The following is an 18,800-nucleotide window of genomic DNA, read 5'->3' on the forward strand; positions in this document are numbered from 1 at the left end:
GAAATGGTTAGAAGGCTACTTGAGAAACGATGTTTCAGAGCAGTGTACCAAAAAGAATTGTAAGTGATAGAGATCACATATTCATTGGCATTTTTTGGCAAGAATTGATTAATCTCAATGGAACAGAACTCAATCATAGCACTAGCTATCATCCTCAATAGATGGTCAAACAGAAATTAACAAATGGCTAGAAATGGCTAGAAGGCTAATTGAGATTTAAATGTTGTTTCAGAGCACCAAAAGGCATGGGTAAGGAGGTTACATGTGGCTAAATTCTATTGGGACACTAGGTATCACATGAGCACAGGTCGACCCCCTTCAAATCTTTGTATGGTTATGAATGTTCTACAGTTGTGGACTTGGTATTTTCTGATTCTAGAGCTCCAAAAGCTCTGGAGTGAACTAAAAGAAAAACATTTTCATTATCAACATTAGGTGGAAATTCACATCCCAAACAAAGTCGCACCATACCACTTTCCCATCACAATCTCTAGGCAAAATTTCAACCTCATCGCTAACCAAACCACCAAAGGCATAACTCTCGAAAATTTATTGGAGTGTAAACCATTAGTAACAAAAACCGGTACAAACATGCTTATTTTGATAGATAGATTACTCCTACAGTAACTAACAATATTAACTGTAATGACAATTTTTTCGATTACCATCTAACATGCAACAAAATGGAATCCTACGCTGTAAAATGAAAATAATGAACAAAAAGAGCTGATCACATCTACCAGAACTTAGATATGTTCCATGTAAGTACAAGCACCTATAGCTCCAAGAAAGACTAATAGATATCAAAATCAAAGGTCACTTCCTGGTGCATATAAAATTAGTAGAGCAACACTAGTCAACACAGAAGTTCTATGGCTATCCCTAACATGATAGAAAAGATTATCTTTCAGGGTGATGTCTATGCCGGCATCAAAACAGCAGTTTTTTCTGTTTTTAATAATTAAATTTAAATTTACAATGCAGTTCAAAATTAATTTTTTGTTTTATTATTAAAAACAGGAAACTGCCATTTTGATGCTGAAATAGACATTGGCCTCTTTCAGCCTTTGTTAGATAAGATTCCCTTCTATGGCTATCCTAATGTTACATAAGATTCTCTTTAATCAAATATTATTTAGATAAGTTGCCTAACTTTGCTAATTTTGAAAATTGTCATTTTATACAGTGCTTATTGCATAGCAGCTGACGACACCAAACTATTGGCCGAAATAACTGTATCAAGCTGTCCCTGCTATTTCCCCGTTCTGTTGGACCTCAGCTTGCCCATTCCTCTTGGCTCTTCTTGCCTTAAAATCCATAACAGCAGCCTTAATAGCATCCTCTGCAAGCATGCTACAATGCAACTTAACTGGTGGAAGAGATAGATGCTTTGCTATATCACTGGAAGCACAGACAAATCAGCATTAGCAATTACAAACCAAAAGTTTTTTAACTAATACTGTGCATGATCTGCAAGACACATCGACAATCTCTACTCCGTCACAACAGAAAGAGCAATTTTTACAAAGGATCCCAAAAAATAAATACGGATGTTTAAAGCCATAAAAGATTTTGGCTTGTTTAAACAAATCCATATTTTACATCATTCTTCTCTCCGAGTGAGAAATTTAGTTGTTGCCTATTGTCATACACTATAAATAGAAAATTATGATTTTATTTTGTTTTTATTTATCCTTGGGCCAAACTGAATCTACTTTGAGATGAAGAAGTGCTATATTTATCCCAGGCCAAATTGAATCTGGTTTGAGATGAAGAAACACTATAAGCACCGGAGGGCAAATCCATTTTGGTGACTTGGCAACTCAGGTGCATAGCAAGTGCACATGAAGCATAAAATAAAAAGTACACAAGGAAGATGCTGGCATAGATAAACATGCACTCACAAGAGCAGTTGTGGATAAGCAAGCTACCGATTGTTGCATAACTGGTGATTCAGCTATTAATAAGATTGCAAAAATAACAACAGGTGTTGCAGAGTCAAAATACAAAGAGGCCCACACGTTAAGGAGACAGTTAAGTGCAAATATAGATACACAAACAGGCAGAGCAATGCACAGAGTGAGAATCTTAGAAGATGGTCCTTCATTGAGGCTTCTCATGGAAGATTGTGCATGTGACGTGAACCAACATTCTTAAATAAATTATCGTGTCCTTGGTAGATGTTGCAAAGACACGATAAATGGTGTAACAGATGTTCACAACAAGATTAAACTCTCAAAATGCAAACCTTATTTTGTGATCTGGCAACCCAGGGTCATGGTGAATACAAGAGGAGCAGAAAAATAAGATAAGTGTGAGAGATGCACATGTATATAGAAAATGGAAGAAAAGGGAAGGAATATTCAGTTTGCACAGTAACAATAAAAGAAATATGCCGATCACCATCGAGAGTTCTTCTGTGACAGGCAACATGGTATTTTTGCAACCTTGTAGACAATCCCCATTCCAGGTAGTATAGCACAAAGCCTAAACAAAAGTTTTATGAGCCTTCCAAGGTAATAAAACAAATTGGTGAAGCAGCATATGAGATGGAGCTTCCATCTACAAGCAAAATCGACAATGTGTTTCATGTGTCATGATCAAAAGAGCTCTTAGACAGGAAGTGATTCAATCCATGGAATGACCTCCTATGTGTTAAATTTAAAACCAGAATACTAGAAATGCAATAATCAGAAACTTTAAAACACAAGACAAACTAACACAGGATATTTATCCTCGGAAAACCCTCCAGCCAGGCTCAAAAATAGTTCCTTTATTAAAAATCAAGAGATTCAATATAAAGTTCCGCAAGCTTATACAGAACAATGACTTCTTCAACAGTCTATTATCACATAGCAATTGCTAGTAGAATATCCTTATAGGATTAGATATTTTAAGCATATACACTTCTCTTTTGAATCACAAATCACCAAGGTTGCACGGGTACGTGGGTACGGGAACGGGTACGGGTACGCATATTTTTCAAAATAGGGGACGGGGGTACGTGTGTATGCCTATTTTTTCTATATAATTAATATTTTATAGAAAATATAAAAATCAAAATATATGTCATGGGTCATGACATTGAGCATTCAAAACAAGAAATTTGAAATATATATATATGCTATTGCTGAATGTTTAATGTTTAAAGTATTGTTCATAATAGGGGACAGAGGTACTTGGGTATGTCAAACTTATTTAAAAATTATACCTTTATATTTATAAAACATCTGAAATTATGAGTCATGACAATGGTTTTTCAAAACAAGAACAGTGATAAAGTTTGCAAATGTAATGTATTGTTTTCAGTTTCAGATTTGCTATATGTTTGAAATAATAATACATGATAAATGCTTAAGTGCATAACAAAGAAGGCAGACTTTAAACATGAACAAAAGGATCCTAAATCATATAACAATGACACATTGTAAATGATAAACTTATGACTTGAACAGTGATAAAGTTTATTGTTAATGAGTATCAAAGTTTCAAACTGATTTGGTATTGAATTACATTTGATAAACAACAAGCTAATACAAAAATAAACAACCAAAAAAAAATCAGAATCTTAATCAAGGTCCTTAGCTATGATGCTCTCCACCGAGTACCCGGTACGTGGGATACGTGTACCCGGTACTTAGGTACGTGGGTACTCGGTGGGTACGAGTACCAGGGGTGTGGGTACGAGTACCCATGCAACCTTGCAAATCACACATAAAAAACTGATGATTCTATAATAACACAGAACGTTATATCGCTGACCAATAAACATCCATTGCACGACACAGCAATGTATCACCAAATCGATTCAACCACTTCAGACGATACCCACTAGTCTTTTTCACCTGCTAAACACAACACAAAACTAGCTGCTCATTTTACAATGATATCACCCAACTTACACTTGAAACAACACCAGCATCCAACATCTGCCAATGCTCGACACCGCCCAGAAAGATTAAACTAAAGGTAGACAAAGAGATACCACATGAGGCATGATAAACACTTGGCAGCAGTTACATCCCATGATGATTTTTATGCCATCATCCATGCAGTCTCAATCTTTATTTGACCTCTAGCAAGATAAAATAACATCCGAAGATAAAGGAAGACGAACACAACTGTTGCCAGCGGGCACAGTAAACTCAACAGGGCATAATACACAATGATACTTCATTATCAATAGTGACAATTATGAAAGAGCCGTTTCACCTTCATAGTCTACAAAGATCCAAATACAACGATCACCATGATGAGAAGATGAACAATAGAGGCAAATGATCTGGCAATAATAAGCTAGCCTTTCCACACAGTCACAATGACAAAAGTAATACGCAAGAAAACAGAGGTGGTCAAGCTCAAAGCAACGAGAAAAGAACCGCATAATGAAAGAACCGAACAGCAAGGCTCACAAATGTAACAGAAGAAAGAAGCAACCATTCCAATTGGACTTCAGAGCAATAGATCAACAAAGGAGATAACATGCCCCTCACAAGTACAGACAATGTCTCCTGTTGCTACCAAACATTCTGGAAACAATCTTGCAACACAAAAGAAACTGAGAAGAGAAGCAATTTTTAATATTTCATCAAGTGGAAAAACTAGTATTTAGGGGACGTGGGAAGGAGAGGACAATCTTAACCATCCTGATCCACAAATGCTTCAGAACAGGTAATTTTGGGTGAGGACTGTAATGTTAAAGTTGTCCTTTCCTTGGAATACCCCAGAGGAAGAGGACTTGGAGCATCATTGAGTAAGTGTTTAGAGTCTTCAATTTTCTCCCTATTCTATTCTTCAGTTGAGGCACATCTATTTATGCAACTTAAGTGATCTTAACTTGTAGACACATTTTTTTACACAACTTAAGTGATCCTTAGCTTAAAGACTTGTTATTTCAGCTTTGGTGCATAATCAGTTAAGGGGCATGTGATTTAACTAATTTTTCATTTTTCATTTTTCATTTTTCACACACAAATGGGCAAAAGAGGGTGTTGGAAGGGAAGGAGCTTATTGGCTCAGTTGTTGAGGGTCTATTTTGAGCACTGGAGAGGACTTGCAACGAATCTCTGACTGAGATTAGATCATTCTTTTGGGAGTCATATAACATGTTAGCGTTCTCTCAGTGCTCATTATGCGATTATACTTTTCACTATTGCTGCTGCAATATCTTGGCTTGAGGCTTGAAACCCTTCAGTCAATGTGCTTTGGAGGAAGGGCTTTGGTCTTTGATTCCCGAGCACCTAATTTTTATTATTTAATGACTATTGTGGAGGAGAAGTTCAGAGATATCAGAATCACATTCCTATTTTTATCAGTTTTACTGTTTTAGAGACCATTTCGGAGGAGCAACTCAGAGATATCAGAATCACATCTGGACAATTTACAGCAAAAATCTAACATCTCCCTCAGCATCCTTGGCTAACATCAACAAGAGCAAGGGTGACATCATTGTCAGACCGGACACATCTTCTAAGGGTTCTGCAAGGGCGGCTAGGCTTTTGAAGGCATTTTTTGAGGTAATTGGGCATCAACCTATATACTGCTGGTTACATTCATCTCAGAATATAATATAATATTAAAAAATAAAATAGTAGAGATGAAAGTTGTTCCTGAAATTTCTAGAAAGTTTTAGTATTCTTCTATAACTTTTTTATATTCAAGAATTTATATAAAATCATAGAAAAATCTGAAAAATATTCTCAAGCATAGATTTGAGTTTTCTGGAGGGCTTTCTATTTGTGAAAAAAATATCTGAATTTTCTAATGTATATTTGTGGAGATATTGTAGTTTTCCCATTATCCCTATTTGGGGATCTTACACTGACACAAATTTTTGAGCTGCCAATTTGCTGTCTGAGTTTCTCAAAATATAGGATAGAGGACATAATGAAATGTAAAGGCATTAGAAAGATAAGATAAACATGTGCCCAATAAACAAAATGCAGACAAAACGGAATAGATACTTGTCTACCAAGAGTTATCATGCCTAAGCTACATATTCTGTGAACCGAGAGAATCTTTTACCCTAGTTATTGGGGTAGATTTCACAACATCACTGATCCAAGAATTGTGGACACTCGACATCATCATGAAATGTACAGATACAAAGAAGCATCAAATCAAGCTTACAATGTCAGCCTCATACCATCCTCATTAATATTTCTATTGATCAGGTGTCACTGTTAATATTTGCATCAAGACATGGATAGTTAAGTTTAACCTTTATGCTATAAATAACTGAACATGGAAGGTTGGCCCTAAGTATTCACCAAACTCACTGTCATCTGGAAGAACAGATGATGAAACAATAAATTGCAATCTCTAGTATTTCAATTGCCATATACAACTGTTACATCCAACCCCAGTCATTATAACTATTTGCACAGGACTTCTCAAAATCGACATAAAGTTTCTTTTAAAAATAACGAACTTAACAACCCACTTCCATAAATGCAAAAAAGTATAAAATCAGAAACCCACAGGCACAAAACTCAAATCGGAGTAAAGATTCTAAAAACAGCAACCCACAACTGCAAGGTGATTAAGATTTTAGGCTGGGATCAAATGTAAAATGATTATACAAGCTTTTTGTGTAAAGTCTATAGAATTGTCTCTTGACAAACCATAAAAGATGGAACATTCTGATTGTTTAACCAAAGACATACAGTCGAACTACTGCAGTCAAGCATTTCACTGAATAATGGATGAATAGAAATCAACAAAAATATGTCACAGAAGCTGCTATCCACTTTGTAATGAATAAAAAGAATTAATTTCCTGAATGGCCCAAATTGCAAATGATGTAAATTATCATTAAAGCGAAATGATTCAATGATTATATAACACACAATAACAACTGTTCAATTGTAAAAAGATGTGAACAATTAGTCCCAGTCGCTATTTCCATTTTACATCAAATCTTCTATAAAGGCAGGAGACCAGAGCATACTGGTAACATTATTAGAAGAAATTCTACAGTAATAACTCCTACAAAAGGAAAAATTTTATAATGTAAATTGTAACAGAGAATCAACATAACTTCTGCAGCAAAGACCAAGAAATATAGAACGAAAAAAATCTGAATATTACTAACTGACCTGTTTTTGATAGACACAGCTTCTTCCATCTTCTTCCCTTTTATCCATTCACTTGCTGACAATGACCAAATCAAGTATATCATAAGCAAATGATCTGAGGTATATCGATGAGTATAGGGAGATTGAAGTAAAAGAGTAAATTGGGAAAAAGAATCATATCACTACAAGTCAAAAATGGCTGATTATATTTACAAGTCAGTGCAGTTTCAAACTAGTAATACAGTACTAATCATTTGAACTTTTGAACTAAATTATATTTCAACTCAAATTCCACATTTAATTTTTATAAACATCCAAAGAGGTACCTCAGCTGTAAATCCTTAAGCATTTTAAACTACCATAGGCTTCCACCTTTTCAATAGATAAAATAAACTTTCACTAAGCCACTACAGAACTACGTTTGCAGTCTATGCTGGGTCAGGGAAGAGGCTTCAAAGTTAGAGATTCACTGTCTCTCTTGGAACCAAGGTACGATACCAGCTTGGTCATGCCATCTAGAACAGGGGGTCTTAACTAAAAACCATCTAATCTAATCTAGCAGCTAACACATCATTCAGAGTATCCAAACACAAAATAGAAGCTACAAAGCAAACCCCAATAAAATACTAAAGCCCCTCTTGTGGATTTGAAGTTGCTTACAGAATTACACAGTCCTACAAATAATGACAACAATTCTTGAAGCCTATCTCTACCATCACTTCAGGCTTCTTCAAAGGCCATTCAGTGTTTCTTTTGGAACCAAGGTATGATGCCAGCTTGGTGGTGCAATCTAGAACAGGGAGTCTTAACTAAAAAGCACCTAATCTAATCTAGCAGCCAACACATCATTCACAGTATCCGAACACAAAATAGAAGCTACAAAGAAAACCAAAATAAATTACTAAAGTCCCTCTTGTGGATTTGAACTTGCTTACAGAGTTACACTGTCCTACAAATACTACAAACCTATCTCTACCATCACTTCAGGCTTCTTCAAAGGCAGAGATTCACTGTTTCTTTTGGAACCAAGGTATGATGCCAGCTTGATGATGCAATCCAGAACAGGGAGTCTTAACTAAAGACCGCCTAATCTACTCTAGCAGCCAACACCTCATTCACAGTATCCAAACACAAAATAGAAGCAACAAAACAAACCACAATAAATTACTAAAGCCCCTCTTGTGGATTTGAATTTTGAACTTGCTTACAGAATTACACTGTCCTACAAATAACTACTACAATTCTTGAAGCCTGTCTCTACCATCACTTCAGACTCTCATAGCCTTAATCTCATCGCAATCCCCTTCTTGATCTTGAGGGATCTACACACTTTTCTTTACTATGCTAAACAGTCTCATTTATTTTCCCTTTCTATTCCAACTTCATCTAAGGTCCAGTCCTCCCCTCATGCTAGGGATCAATACACACCAGGTAGATAATAATATATAAATATTAATTCCCTGGCCAAGAAATTATTTCAAATCCTGTTGCCATCCAATAAAAATATTAGCCACACGTCCAAAAGTAACCATGCCTCCAAAACTGAAAGAATTGATCCAACGAAACGAAACAAACAACCAAAAAGAGTTACCCAAAGTCACGTTACAGCTAAAGAAGAGCCTGGAAGCCAAGGAAATGGCCAGCCATAGTAAGCAGAAAATAGAACAGGCACTAGAAAGAAGAAAACGCAACCCACCAAACAAGGAAAAAGGCTCTAAGCCAACAGAATCCATAGCAACTCAACGTTCTAACCGCCTAAAGAAGAGAAAACAACCACCCACCAAACATAAAAGGAACCAGATGTTGTTTGCTAACAGTGGTTGATGACTGACAATTTTATGATGTTGAAAGCGTTGCTGAGGCAACAAACTAATGAAGATTTCTACAGATCGAGAAAGGTAGAACAAGAAGACTTTCTTGTATTTGGATTCTACGATCATAAATTAGTATAATTGTTATCTCCATCTTGATGTTGGGCTATTTTCTGAAAATATTTCCCAGATTATACCTTCTGTCTCTTGTATTTTATGATCTAATGTCAATCTTTTGTTGTTTCATATTATTTTGCCGGATGAATTTGTGAAGGTCAAGCTTAACTCTCTAAATTGGTTCACATATTATAAGTTCACGACAACATTGCCCGTTTGAAGATTAATTTGCATCGCTGCTGTGTCTATTGTAAGAAGAGCAATTGCCATGATTGCCAGGGTTTTTTAAAATAAAAATAAAAAAATTTCCAACTTTGGGGTTTCACTTCCTATGACGTCAATTCAAAACACCTTCAATTTGATGTCAGTCTACAGAATGCCAGCCTCGTGACCCTGAGACTCGACCTTGGGATAATTGCCCAGGGATTTTCCGAACAGAAAAAATAAACCCTTACACATGCCAGCTAAACACACACAAAAACATAAAGCTAATTGTGCCCTCCTTAAATTTCTCATCGTATGATGTCATAGGAGGTCTGTAAATCACATAAAATGAAAACAATGAAAATGAATTGACAATGGAGGGCATTGTTGTACATACCAAGAGAGGAGGAGGCAATAGCAGAGCCACAACCAAAGGTTTTGAAGCAAGCATCTGTCACTTCCCCTGTTTTCTCATCCACTTTAATCTGCAATTTCATGACATCCCCACAGGCGGGAGCACCCACCAAGCCTGTGCCTACGTCTGGATCATTTTTGTCGAAAGATCCCACGTTGCGGGGATTATTGTAATGATCGACCACTCTCTCGTGGTATACTCGAACGCCGGCAGCCAGAGGTCCTCCGCTCAATGCCCCTTCACCGCCTCCACGAACAATCCTTCCCACGTTACGAACAACGCTGCTCAACATGATTGATGATTTGCCAATCACAGATTACAAAATATAATGGGCTGCCAAAGAAACTTAATAGAGTGCTAGAAATGCAGGATTATGTCAAATGCACAAAGGGTGTATTTATAGAGCAACGAACGGACTGAACTCTAGCGATAAAACATACAGGTCGGGCTTTTGACGCTAAAAAATAACATGGACACGTGGTAGACTTTGTAGTAAACATGAACACGAAATGACCTAATTAATATGATCGTGTGGGGTCAATACAGGGCAACCTTCTAGAACTTTTTTTAATTTTATTTGTAATTGAAGAAGATTTGAACTCAACACCATTTAGGTGCTTACAACATGGCAACCTTCTAGATGCGTAACAAAGTTCATACATTAGGAAATTTTTTATTATTATGCAATTAGACATTTTTATTAGATCAAATATGTTAAAGAATTTTCTGAATCTATAATAAATATGCATAAGTTTGAAAAAATCTTTAACATGATTGGCCTAATAAAAATGTCTAATTGCATTTGGAACTAATAATAATTAGCTGATAGGCTACTTCTCTGGGGATCCTTCATCAGGAAGTGTCTTGTTTAGTCTGACAAATGGTTCACCTTGGGATTTAGACCTGTAGAGGCTTGACATGAAGCTTCTTAGATTGTCTTCCCGACAACTCTTTCAGCGACAACAAATGCACGAGCCAACAAGTTGTTTCAGTTTTTACTATTGTTGCTATGATAATAGGGCTTTTGCTATTGTGAAGCCATGTGACATATCTTGCTTAAAATTTAGTTAAACAAGTACCCAAGCACAAATTACCCATGATTCTCTCAAGAGTAGATGAAATAAGAGCAGGATGGCCTTAACGACCATAGATCTCTCCAGTATCGACCTCACCAAGTCAGCATCTTTGTTAAGATAGGTGTTTTATTGTTCATAGTTTTAGTTATCCATTTCATACTATTACATAAATTGATATACTTGAGCTTGTTGCAAGCTTGCTTAGATAGTGGGTTTTTATATTTGATAAATCATTGCGTCTCCCAAGAGCTTTTTGATGACCTATTCCATCAGTCCCGCAAATCTTTTGAGCTTCCATTGGAAGAAAAGATGAAAGTATTGAGGGACCAAAATTTCAGAGGGTACACATCGTTGGAAGACAAGAAGCTTGACCCTTCCAAACAAACTGAAGGTTTGTTGGTTGTTTAGCTTTTTATTAGGTACCAAATTGAGGCATTGATTGAATGATTTAAGGCTAGAATTGTGTAGATAACGGTTCAATCAAATAAAGATTGGCTATTGAAGCTTGAACTTTTTAATTTAGGTATGTCTCTGAAGTTTCCAAACAAATTGGAAGCTTTCTTGGCAATTGCTCGCTTTCTTCTTTTACTAGTTTGTTACATTTAACAATCTTTTTATTTTTGCAAACGTGGCTTTTAGGAACTCAAATTTTATAATGCATCTTGATTCAAAATATTATTCTTAACATTGCCTACAGATGGCATGGAGGCGAGATATATGTGAATGCTCTATTTGGCAAACACGACTGAGGCATAGGGGCATTAAGACCATGTATGAGGGTACTATTGGAAGAAATTTTAAGGTGAAACTCAATTCTTGTTGTAGATTTCCTGCTTGTAGAAAATTTTGAAAAGAAAGGCAAGATCCCTTACTTGGAATTATGTAAGTTCGACAACATAGAGTCCAAGGTGATCAAATAGAAGATAGTTGTGATTTCTTCACCAAGATTATATACATGAGCAGTAGCAATTCCATTGCTTCAGAATATATATTTTAAGATTTCCATACAATACTATGAAAAATTGAAGAGTTGTTTTGAAGAATTCCTTTAAAATTAACTATTGGCAAATAATTTCTCCAGAGCTTGTAAATATCCTTTGGGTTTTGCAAAAACTATAGGGGCTTGAATATGGGTACAAAGCAAAACAATGGGAAGCTTCGGCCAACATCACTGCCTAAGCAACCTTTGGAGGAGGACAAGTTTTTTCTACTCTGTATTAATGCTACTATAAACTAGTTCACATGAACAGGGATAGGAGGCAAGGGCTCGCAAAAATGCATAAAAATTAAATAAGGCACTGGGCTAGATAGAATACTAGGAAACTCTAGAAAGAAAATCAGAAAACACTAAAAAGCACAATCCACATATTGTGTGTAGTCATAAATCCATTTTATCTCGCAAAGGATGAAGAGTTATGGGGACCTTAATACATTATGTATGTCCTCTTTTGTAGTGTAGTGTAATAATAAATAACAATGATAAATTAAATATAATATAATTAAAATTTAATTAATTCTAATGCATGGTTGAAAGGCTACGACACCCTCAAACATGAGATGTAAAAGGGAGATGATTTCATTTATCGGGGACATTCATGGATCATCATCACTAAATGAATCAACAATATGCAATAAAAGAAACAATCGATTCAAAAATAAATTATTATTCTCAAAGGCAGGTATGAGAGGTGGTGACTCATTTCTTGTAAAGGGTAGTAACTCCCTCAAGAAATAGATATAAGGGGCGAATCATTTCATTGAAAGAATTATGGAATAAATCATCTGTTCATAAAGGAAACAAGAATTCAATCAATCAATTAGATATATAACATTATGTGACTTTGCGAGTAAAAATTATGTTTTCAAGAGTAGTGATGGTGTGAGCAAGGGTGTGACTCTTCCATAAAGAATGTGTGTCTATGTGTGAGAAGATCATTTGAAGCAAACTGCAATATGGCATCATCCTTTAGTGCATCAAGAAATCAAGCAATCTATCAATCAACAAACATCAAATCGACAAAGATAAACACAATCAAATTATCATCAATAATCGATTCATCTTGAACTCAACAAATCAATTGGAGCATAAATCACCTTAGAAATTGTAGTCATCATATAGACCTTATACATGGGGATCTTTAGGGCCACATATACATGAAGCAACTACAAGGATTCGTCTATAATTCTTCATTGGTTTAAGCAATGATCTGAATGGATCGATTCCATGTGAATAATTATTGAACTCACATAGTCGTGATCAAGTCAAACAAATTTGAATAGAGAAATTAATATAGACATATGAATAGTAGTAGTATAAATCTACAAAGAAATAGAGTTGGAAAAGCATATTGGTGTTATACATATGTGAGTAAGTTTCTTAGATTCTTATGTGGGTGTAGCACATCTACAACAAGTACATGCCTCCAAAATTGGAATGCAAAAATGATCAAATTGTGTTTTGGTCGCTTATGACTGTAGAACTTTCTTACAGGTTTTAACAAGCTCTATTTCTTATTAGTGTCAAGGAGTAGTTTGGAAGGGGAAGAGGAAATCCTAATTGTCTAGTGTAGAATTCTTCTCCATATGTTGTATCAATCATTCTAAATTGTGTGAAGATAGAACAATTGTATTGCATCATCAATTTTATGAGTAAAACATGTTGTAAGCCATTTGTGTGAAGAAGGAATGTTGATGAAATAACATCAGTTGGATTATATCTAATTGACATAATTACACACACACACACACACACACACACACACACACACACACACACACACACACACACACACACACACACACACACACACACACACACACACACACACACACACACACACACACACACACACACACACACACACACACACACACACACACACATATAATAATAACATGTTCAGACTAGCAAATGGTTCACCCCAGGATTTACATCGGCAGAGGCTCAACATGGAGCCGCTTGGACTATCTTTTGGCAAATGGTTCACCCTGGGATTTAGATCGGCAGAGGCTCAACATAGAGCTACCTAGATTGTCTTTCGGCTAGTTCTTCCAACAGCCACATAGGCACAAGTTGTTTAGCTTTTTAGTGTTATTGCGATGGTAATATGATTTTTACTATATCCAGCCATGTAACATATGTTGTTGCCACTGAGGTGGAAGGGGTAACATAGCTTCTATTAGAATGTAAAGTCTACTGATATAATTGAGAGGGGGGGGGGGAGGGGGATGGTGAATCAGTTATCATTACATACTTAACCATGTGAGTAATATAAACTGAAACCACAACAAGATACTCATGCACAATTAACACCATATATGTTAACTAGGGAAACCCTGGTGGGGATGATACCCACAAGATGATGTACTAATATATATATTCCTTGTTAAAGGATAGACATTGTTAGGAGTCTGTTACAACATTCAGTACATATGAGTCCCTATTAGGAGATTCCAACCCTATTACGAGTTGTGCCAATCCTATTAGGAGTTGTGGAAGATAGCTGGACCCGCTACCCAAACAACTTCAAGGTTAATGTTAGAATCTGAAAAGATTAATAACCCAGAAAACTAGTGCAAAGAGTAAATATCTAAACTATGAATGCAAATGATACAAAATCAAAATAGCATCATAGAGTTAGTCTCCAAGAGAGTAATGCAAATGCTGGAAGCAAAATAGCATTAAGAGGATGCAAATACAAGCCAGGTAGCATGCTTATATAGGCTAGGAAGAGGGAGGAGGTGGCAACACCAACCAATGAGGAGCAGCCATCTATTGGACTAAAGATAGCAAAGTGTCTTCCCAAGATAGCTAATGGATGCTCACAAGTAGGAAGGTGACACCTCACAACCATTCACCTAATAAGACATGCTTTATTAACCTAAGCGAGATTATTAAAAGAGTAGGAAAAACCTAGCAAAATAGAAAAAATAAAAAACTACACTAACACCCCCCCATAAGCGAAGCTTAGGTGGATGTAGAAATGGGTCCCGGCAACGAGGCCATGTTAGGTACCCAAGTACAATGCAAGAAGATGCAACCTCTGAAAGTGGGAAAAGAGAGAAAACCACAAGGGAAAAACCCTCCCCCAAAAAGAGGTAAGAACCTAGTGAAGAACTGAAGAAGTCTCCCACTAGGGAAATTGTCCCCTAAAATAGGAACAAGGAGTGATCATGAAGAAGCAGCATCACTGAAGCATGAAGAACCGCAAAACTCTGTCAAAATGCTGATCTGTAGAACCCCCATGGAAATAGAAGGCACGCACCATCAACCAAAGGAACCTCCATGGAAATAGAAGGCACGAACCATCAACCAAAGGAACCTCCATGGAAATAGAAGGCACGAACCATCAACCAAAGGAACCTCCATGGAAATAGAAGGCACGAACCATCAACCAAAGGAACCTCCATGGAAATAGAAGGCACGAACCATCAACCAAAGAAGCATAGAACAACAATATAACCTCCCCTTAAGGTAGGTGAGGTGACAGGCAGCTGAAAAGATGGGCCAAAAATCTCCTACAACACAGGAGCCAAACTCATCGAGAGTGAGGTACTAACACAAATAAAGGCATGTGTCGTCGACACTGCATGAGGAATTAGAGAAAGAGAGCCTATAAGCAGCAAACAACTATCCCCCCATGGCACTTTATATAATAGTGCGAGTACAACGAATCACAATGATGAAAAGGATCCCAAATCGCAAGAGTGGCACTTTATCTCAGTGCGTTGCATAAAGATGCTTACAATGAATATCAACAATGATCAAAAAAAATATAAGGCTGAAACAACAGAAGGTAAAGCCCAACATGAAGCAACTGAAGCAACAAAATCGATCTCCGGACCTGAAACAAACAGAATATCCACCAGAATGCTAAAATGCAAAAGACTGAATAGGATGTGTCTAGAACAACAACCAACATCACTAGAAAGAGCACAGAAAGAGATTTCCAACAATATAAAGAAGTCCAAAATCGGAGATCGGAAGCTCAAGATACGCCTCCCGGAGCGCAAAATAGAACATCCGACTTTGATTGCCATAATAGGCAACCAAATTGTATCAAAACTCAAAAAAAAACCTATACCGGTATCTCTGTCTCAGAACCAGCTTTTCGACGCTTCTTTCGGATCGGAAAAATACCTCCATATGCAAAAGTTATGGCCAAAAAACCACAAGTAGGTCTTGATTTCAATGCATTACAAACCCTCATGAAGAGCATATGTTAAAAGTGAAACTTGGGCACAATAATCAAGGAAACGAATAGCACCACTGCGATCTACTCAAAAAATCATACACTTTCAAAAAAAGAATCGCCTCGATATGAGGTCGTATGAGAAAGTTATGATCCTCCGAAGTTTCCAAAACAAGAACTGTGCATAGTCACGGCTGAGAATCTGCAATTTCTGAAGAATTCATGCATGAAAATAAAAAAATAACTCCAATAGTGGATAGAGCACAAAAAAATAGCCAAGTTCATAACAAGAATCATCAAAATCGGAGTCCGTATGAGCAAGAACGAGACATTTGAAAACTGCATTCAAATCTGCGGCTGCCAACGGAGAGGGGTATGGCTGTAGCTTTGCATGCTCGATTCTAAAAAATATACAGCTTGCATGCAAAATCTAAAAGATACCCAAATGGTTTTTCGGGGCTGCGAACAAAACCCAGAAAGCGTTTTTCTTGCTGATGAACAGAAAATGTTGCTGTAGTGTAAATCAGACGCCTTTAACATAAAAAAAGGCTCCAAAAATCAGAAAACGACCCTAGCAACCAAAATTTGACATGCAAATGCTGGATCAGTTTCTCAAGTCCATCAATGGCATGCTGGAACCTGTAAAACTGATTGAAAACTCCAAATATGCAAGTTGGTTGTCAAATTTGAGATTGAAACCCCAGAGAAAAATTGTTTTTGTCAAAACTTTTCTGATTCTCAAGATCATTCAAAGATGCAAGAGAAGAGCATACTTCGTTTTTCAAAAAACTAGAATAAATTTTATTTGCCCCCCCCGAATCTCTCAAATAAGGAAACTAAAATCTACTCTTGCACATAGAAAAGCTCTGATACCATGTTAGAATCTGAAAAGATTAATAACCCAGAAAACTAGTGCAAAGAGTAAATATCTAAACTATGAATGCAAATGATACAAAATCAAAATAGCATCATAGAGTTAGTCTCCAAGAGAGTAATGCAAATGCTGGAAGCAAAATAGCATTAAGAGGATGCAAAAATAAGAGATGCAAATACAAGCCAGGTAGCATGCTTATATAGGCTAGGAAGAGGGAGGAGGTGGCAACACCAACCAATGAGGAGCAGCCATCTATTGGACTAAAGATAGCAAAGTGTCTTCCCAAGATAGCTAATGGATGCTCACAAGTAGGAAGGTGACACCTCACAACCATTCACCTAATAAGACATGCTTTATTAACCTAAGCGAGATTATTAAAAGAGTAGGAAAAACCTAGCAAAATAGAAAAAATAAAAAACTACACTAACAGTTAAGATCAAAGAACCCATTGTCCAAATGATCTTTGTATTATTCCTTGCAGAATAATAGAACTGAAATGTACTTCTTCCTCTATCTCTATCTTGTCAACTAGACTTCTACTCTTTCAAATATTGTAACCAGATCTCATACTATGCATCCAATGATCCCTTGGATCACTTACACACATTCAGTAAGCATTCTGCCCCTTCTCAAGCTACGCACCAATACTTTGCATTCCACTTGATCCTCTCTCTTCAAGTCTCTTTATAAACAAGAAAACAACTTTCCTTTATACCATATCTTTATAATAATTCCTTGAGCCGGCCTTGAGGCTTTCTCAATTAATTAAAATAAGATAATTAATTAATTCACAATTACAACAATAGTTGGCTCATAGTCTGTACAAAACTCCACACGTGTGAAACCATATCTTGTGCACACACTAGCATCACCACATGATCGTCCTCTATCACTATTAATAGCACATAGCCTTCATTACATCTTAGATGAAAGAGAGTGATAGATTATTAGAACTTTTTTCTCCAATGCTTTGTTTATGCATTGCTTCTAGTAAAATAGGTGTAACTTCCGTACAACATCAAATCAAACTTAGTCCTTTGAACCACATCATCTAGACAACCTTAGGAACATGTCCTCCACTACACATCATCTAAAACTTCCTCAACTCTTGCACATACTAAGAATTTTGACTGTTATTCTTCCAGTCTTAGTAGAATTACTGTTGTGTTGACATCAATGACAAATATAGTCATGAGTGCAACATATCAATACTCTTCAATGCTTAGGATACTCCCCCAATGTAGTATCATCAACATTCATGCTAACAATCTCCCCCTTTGGCATTGATGGAAACATAGATGAAAAACATCTAAGTTCCAAGAATACCAAACTGTATTATGCTTTTGTCTTCTTCATAAATTGTCTTCATCAATCTGAGATCTTTCTGGAACTTTGCATTGTTCTTCTTCTTCTTTTAGGATCAACAATAATTGTTCATAGTAAACAACTTCCAATACTCTATGGTTGCATCTACGCACTTGCACATCCTTCTACACACTAACATGAATCTCTCTAAATCTCCTTAAAGAGACAACTCTCCCCTATTACCATCTCAATAGGTGCTTCTCTTCTTATGTACATTCACTCAATGTGTTTTTCATGTACATTCTCTCCCCCATTGACATCAATGTCAAAGGTTTCAATCATAATACCAATTGTTAATCAACTGATTAAATCATCAACCAACTTGTGCATCCAAAGACACTATTAAATACCAAATACCTAGAGTTCTTCATGACTCAGTACATATTAGATACTCCCCCATACAAGAAGCATCAACATTCAGTCCAGTCTGACCATAATGCTCTATACCACTAAACTGATGCATTCCTTGCATCAACTACTCTGAAATAGGTAGGGGCATAACCCCTAGCATACCTCTCAAGTACTCAAAAGTATCTTTAGGTAATGACAATCTGATCTTTAGTGCTTACATACTCCAACCTTATTTCTTTCTTTGTTGCCTTTTCTCTCAAAACATGATACTTTATAGATATGTGCTTAGTCTTAGAATGCAATATTAGATTCTTAGACA

General features: G+C 36.4%; 1 protein-coding gene across 2 annotated transcripts in view; it reads right to left on the reverse strand.

The window, feature by feature from the left end:
* The window catches only part of LOC149532562 (uncharacterized), a 32,726-nt gene extending 22,731 nt beyond the window's left edge, over positions 1 to 9,995 (reverse strand). Inside the window, exons 1-3 of one of the 2 annotated variants that reach the window (XM_089806412.1) lie at positions 9,606 to 9,995; positions 7,098 to 7,152; positions 800 to 1,401 (exon numbers count right to left, since the gene is read on the reverse strand). In XM_089806412.1, coding sequence (XP_089662538.1) covers positions 1,239 to 1,401; positions 7,098 to 7,152; positions 9,606 to 9,915 — 528 coding nt within the window. In that variant the 5' untranslated portion in view covers positions 9,916 to 9,995 and the 3' untranslated portion in view covers positions 800 to 1,238. Of the gene's footprint in view, positions 1 to 799; positions 1,402 to 7,097; positions 7,153 to 9,605 lie in introns of those variants that run through there. The other variant, XM_089806411.1, reaches the window with a different exon arrangement.
* Positions 9,996 to 18,800: the final 8,805 nt, after the last annotated feature.

The sequence above is a fragment of the Cupressus sempervirens genome, chromosome 10, assembly GCF_028749045.1.
Source record: "Cupressus sempervirens isolate cs-2001-9-10 chromosome 10, ASM2874904v1, whole genome shotgun sequence".
Classification (NCBI taxonomy): domain Eukaryota; kingdom Viridiplantae; phylum Streptophyta; class Pinopsida; order Cupressales; family Cupressaceae; genus Cupressus; species Cupressus sempervirens.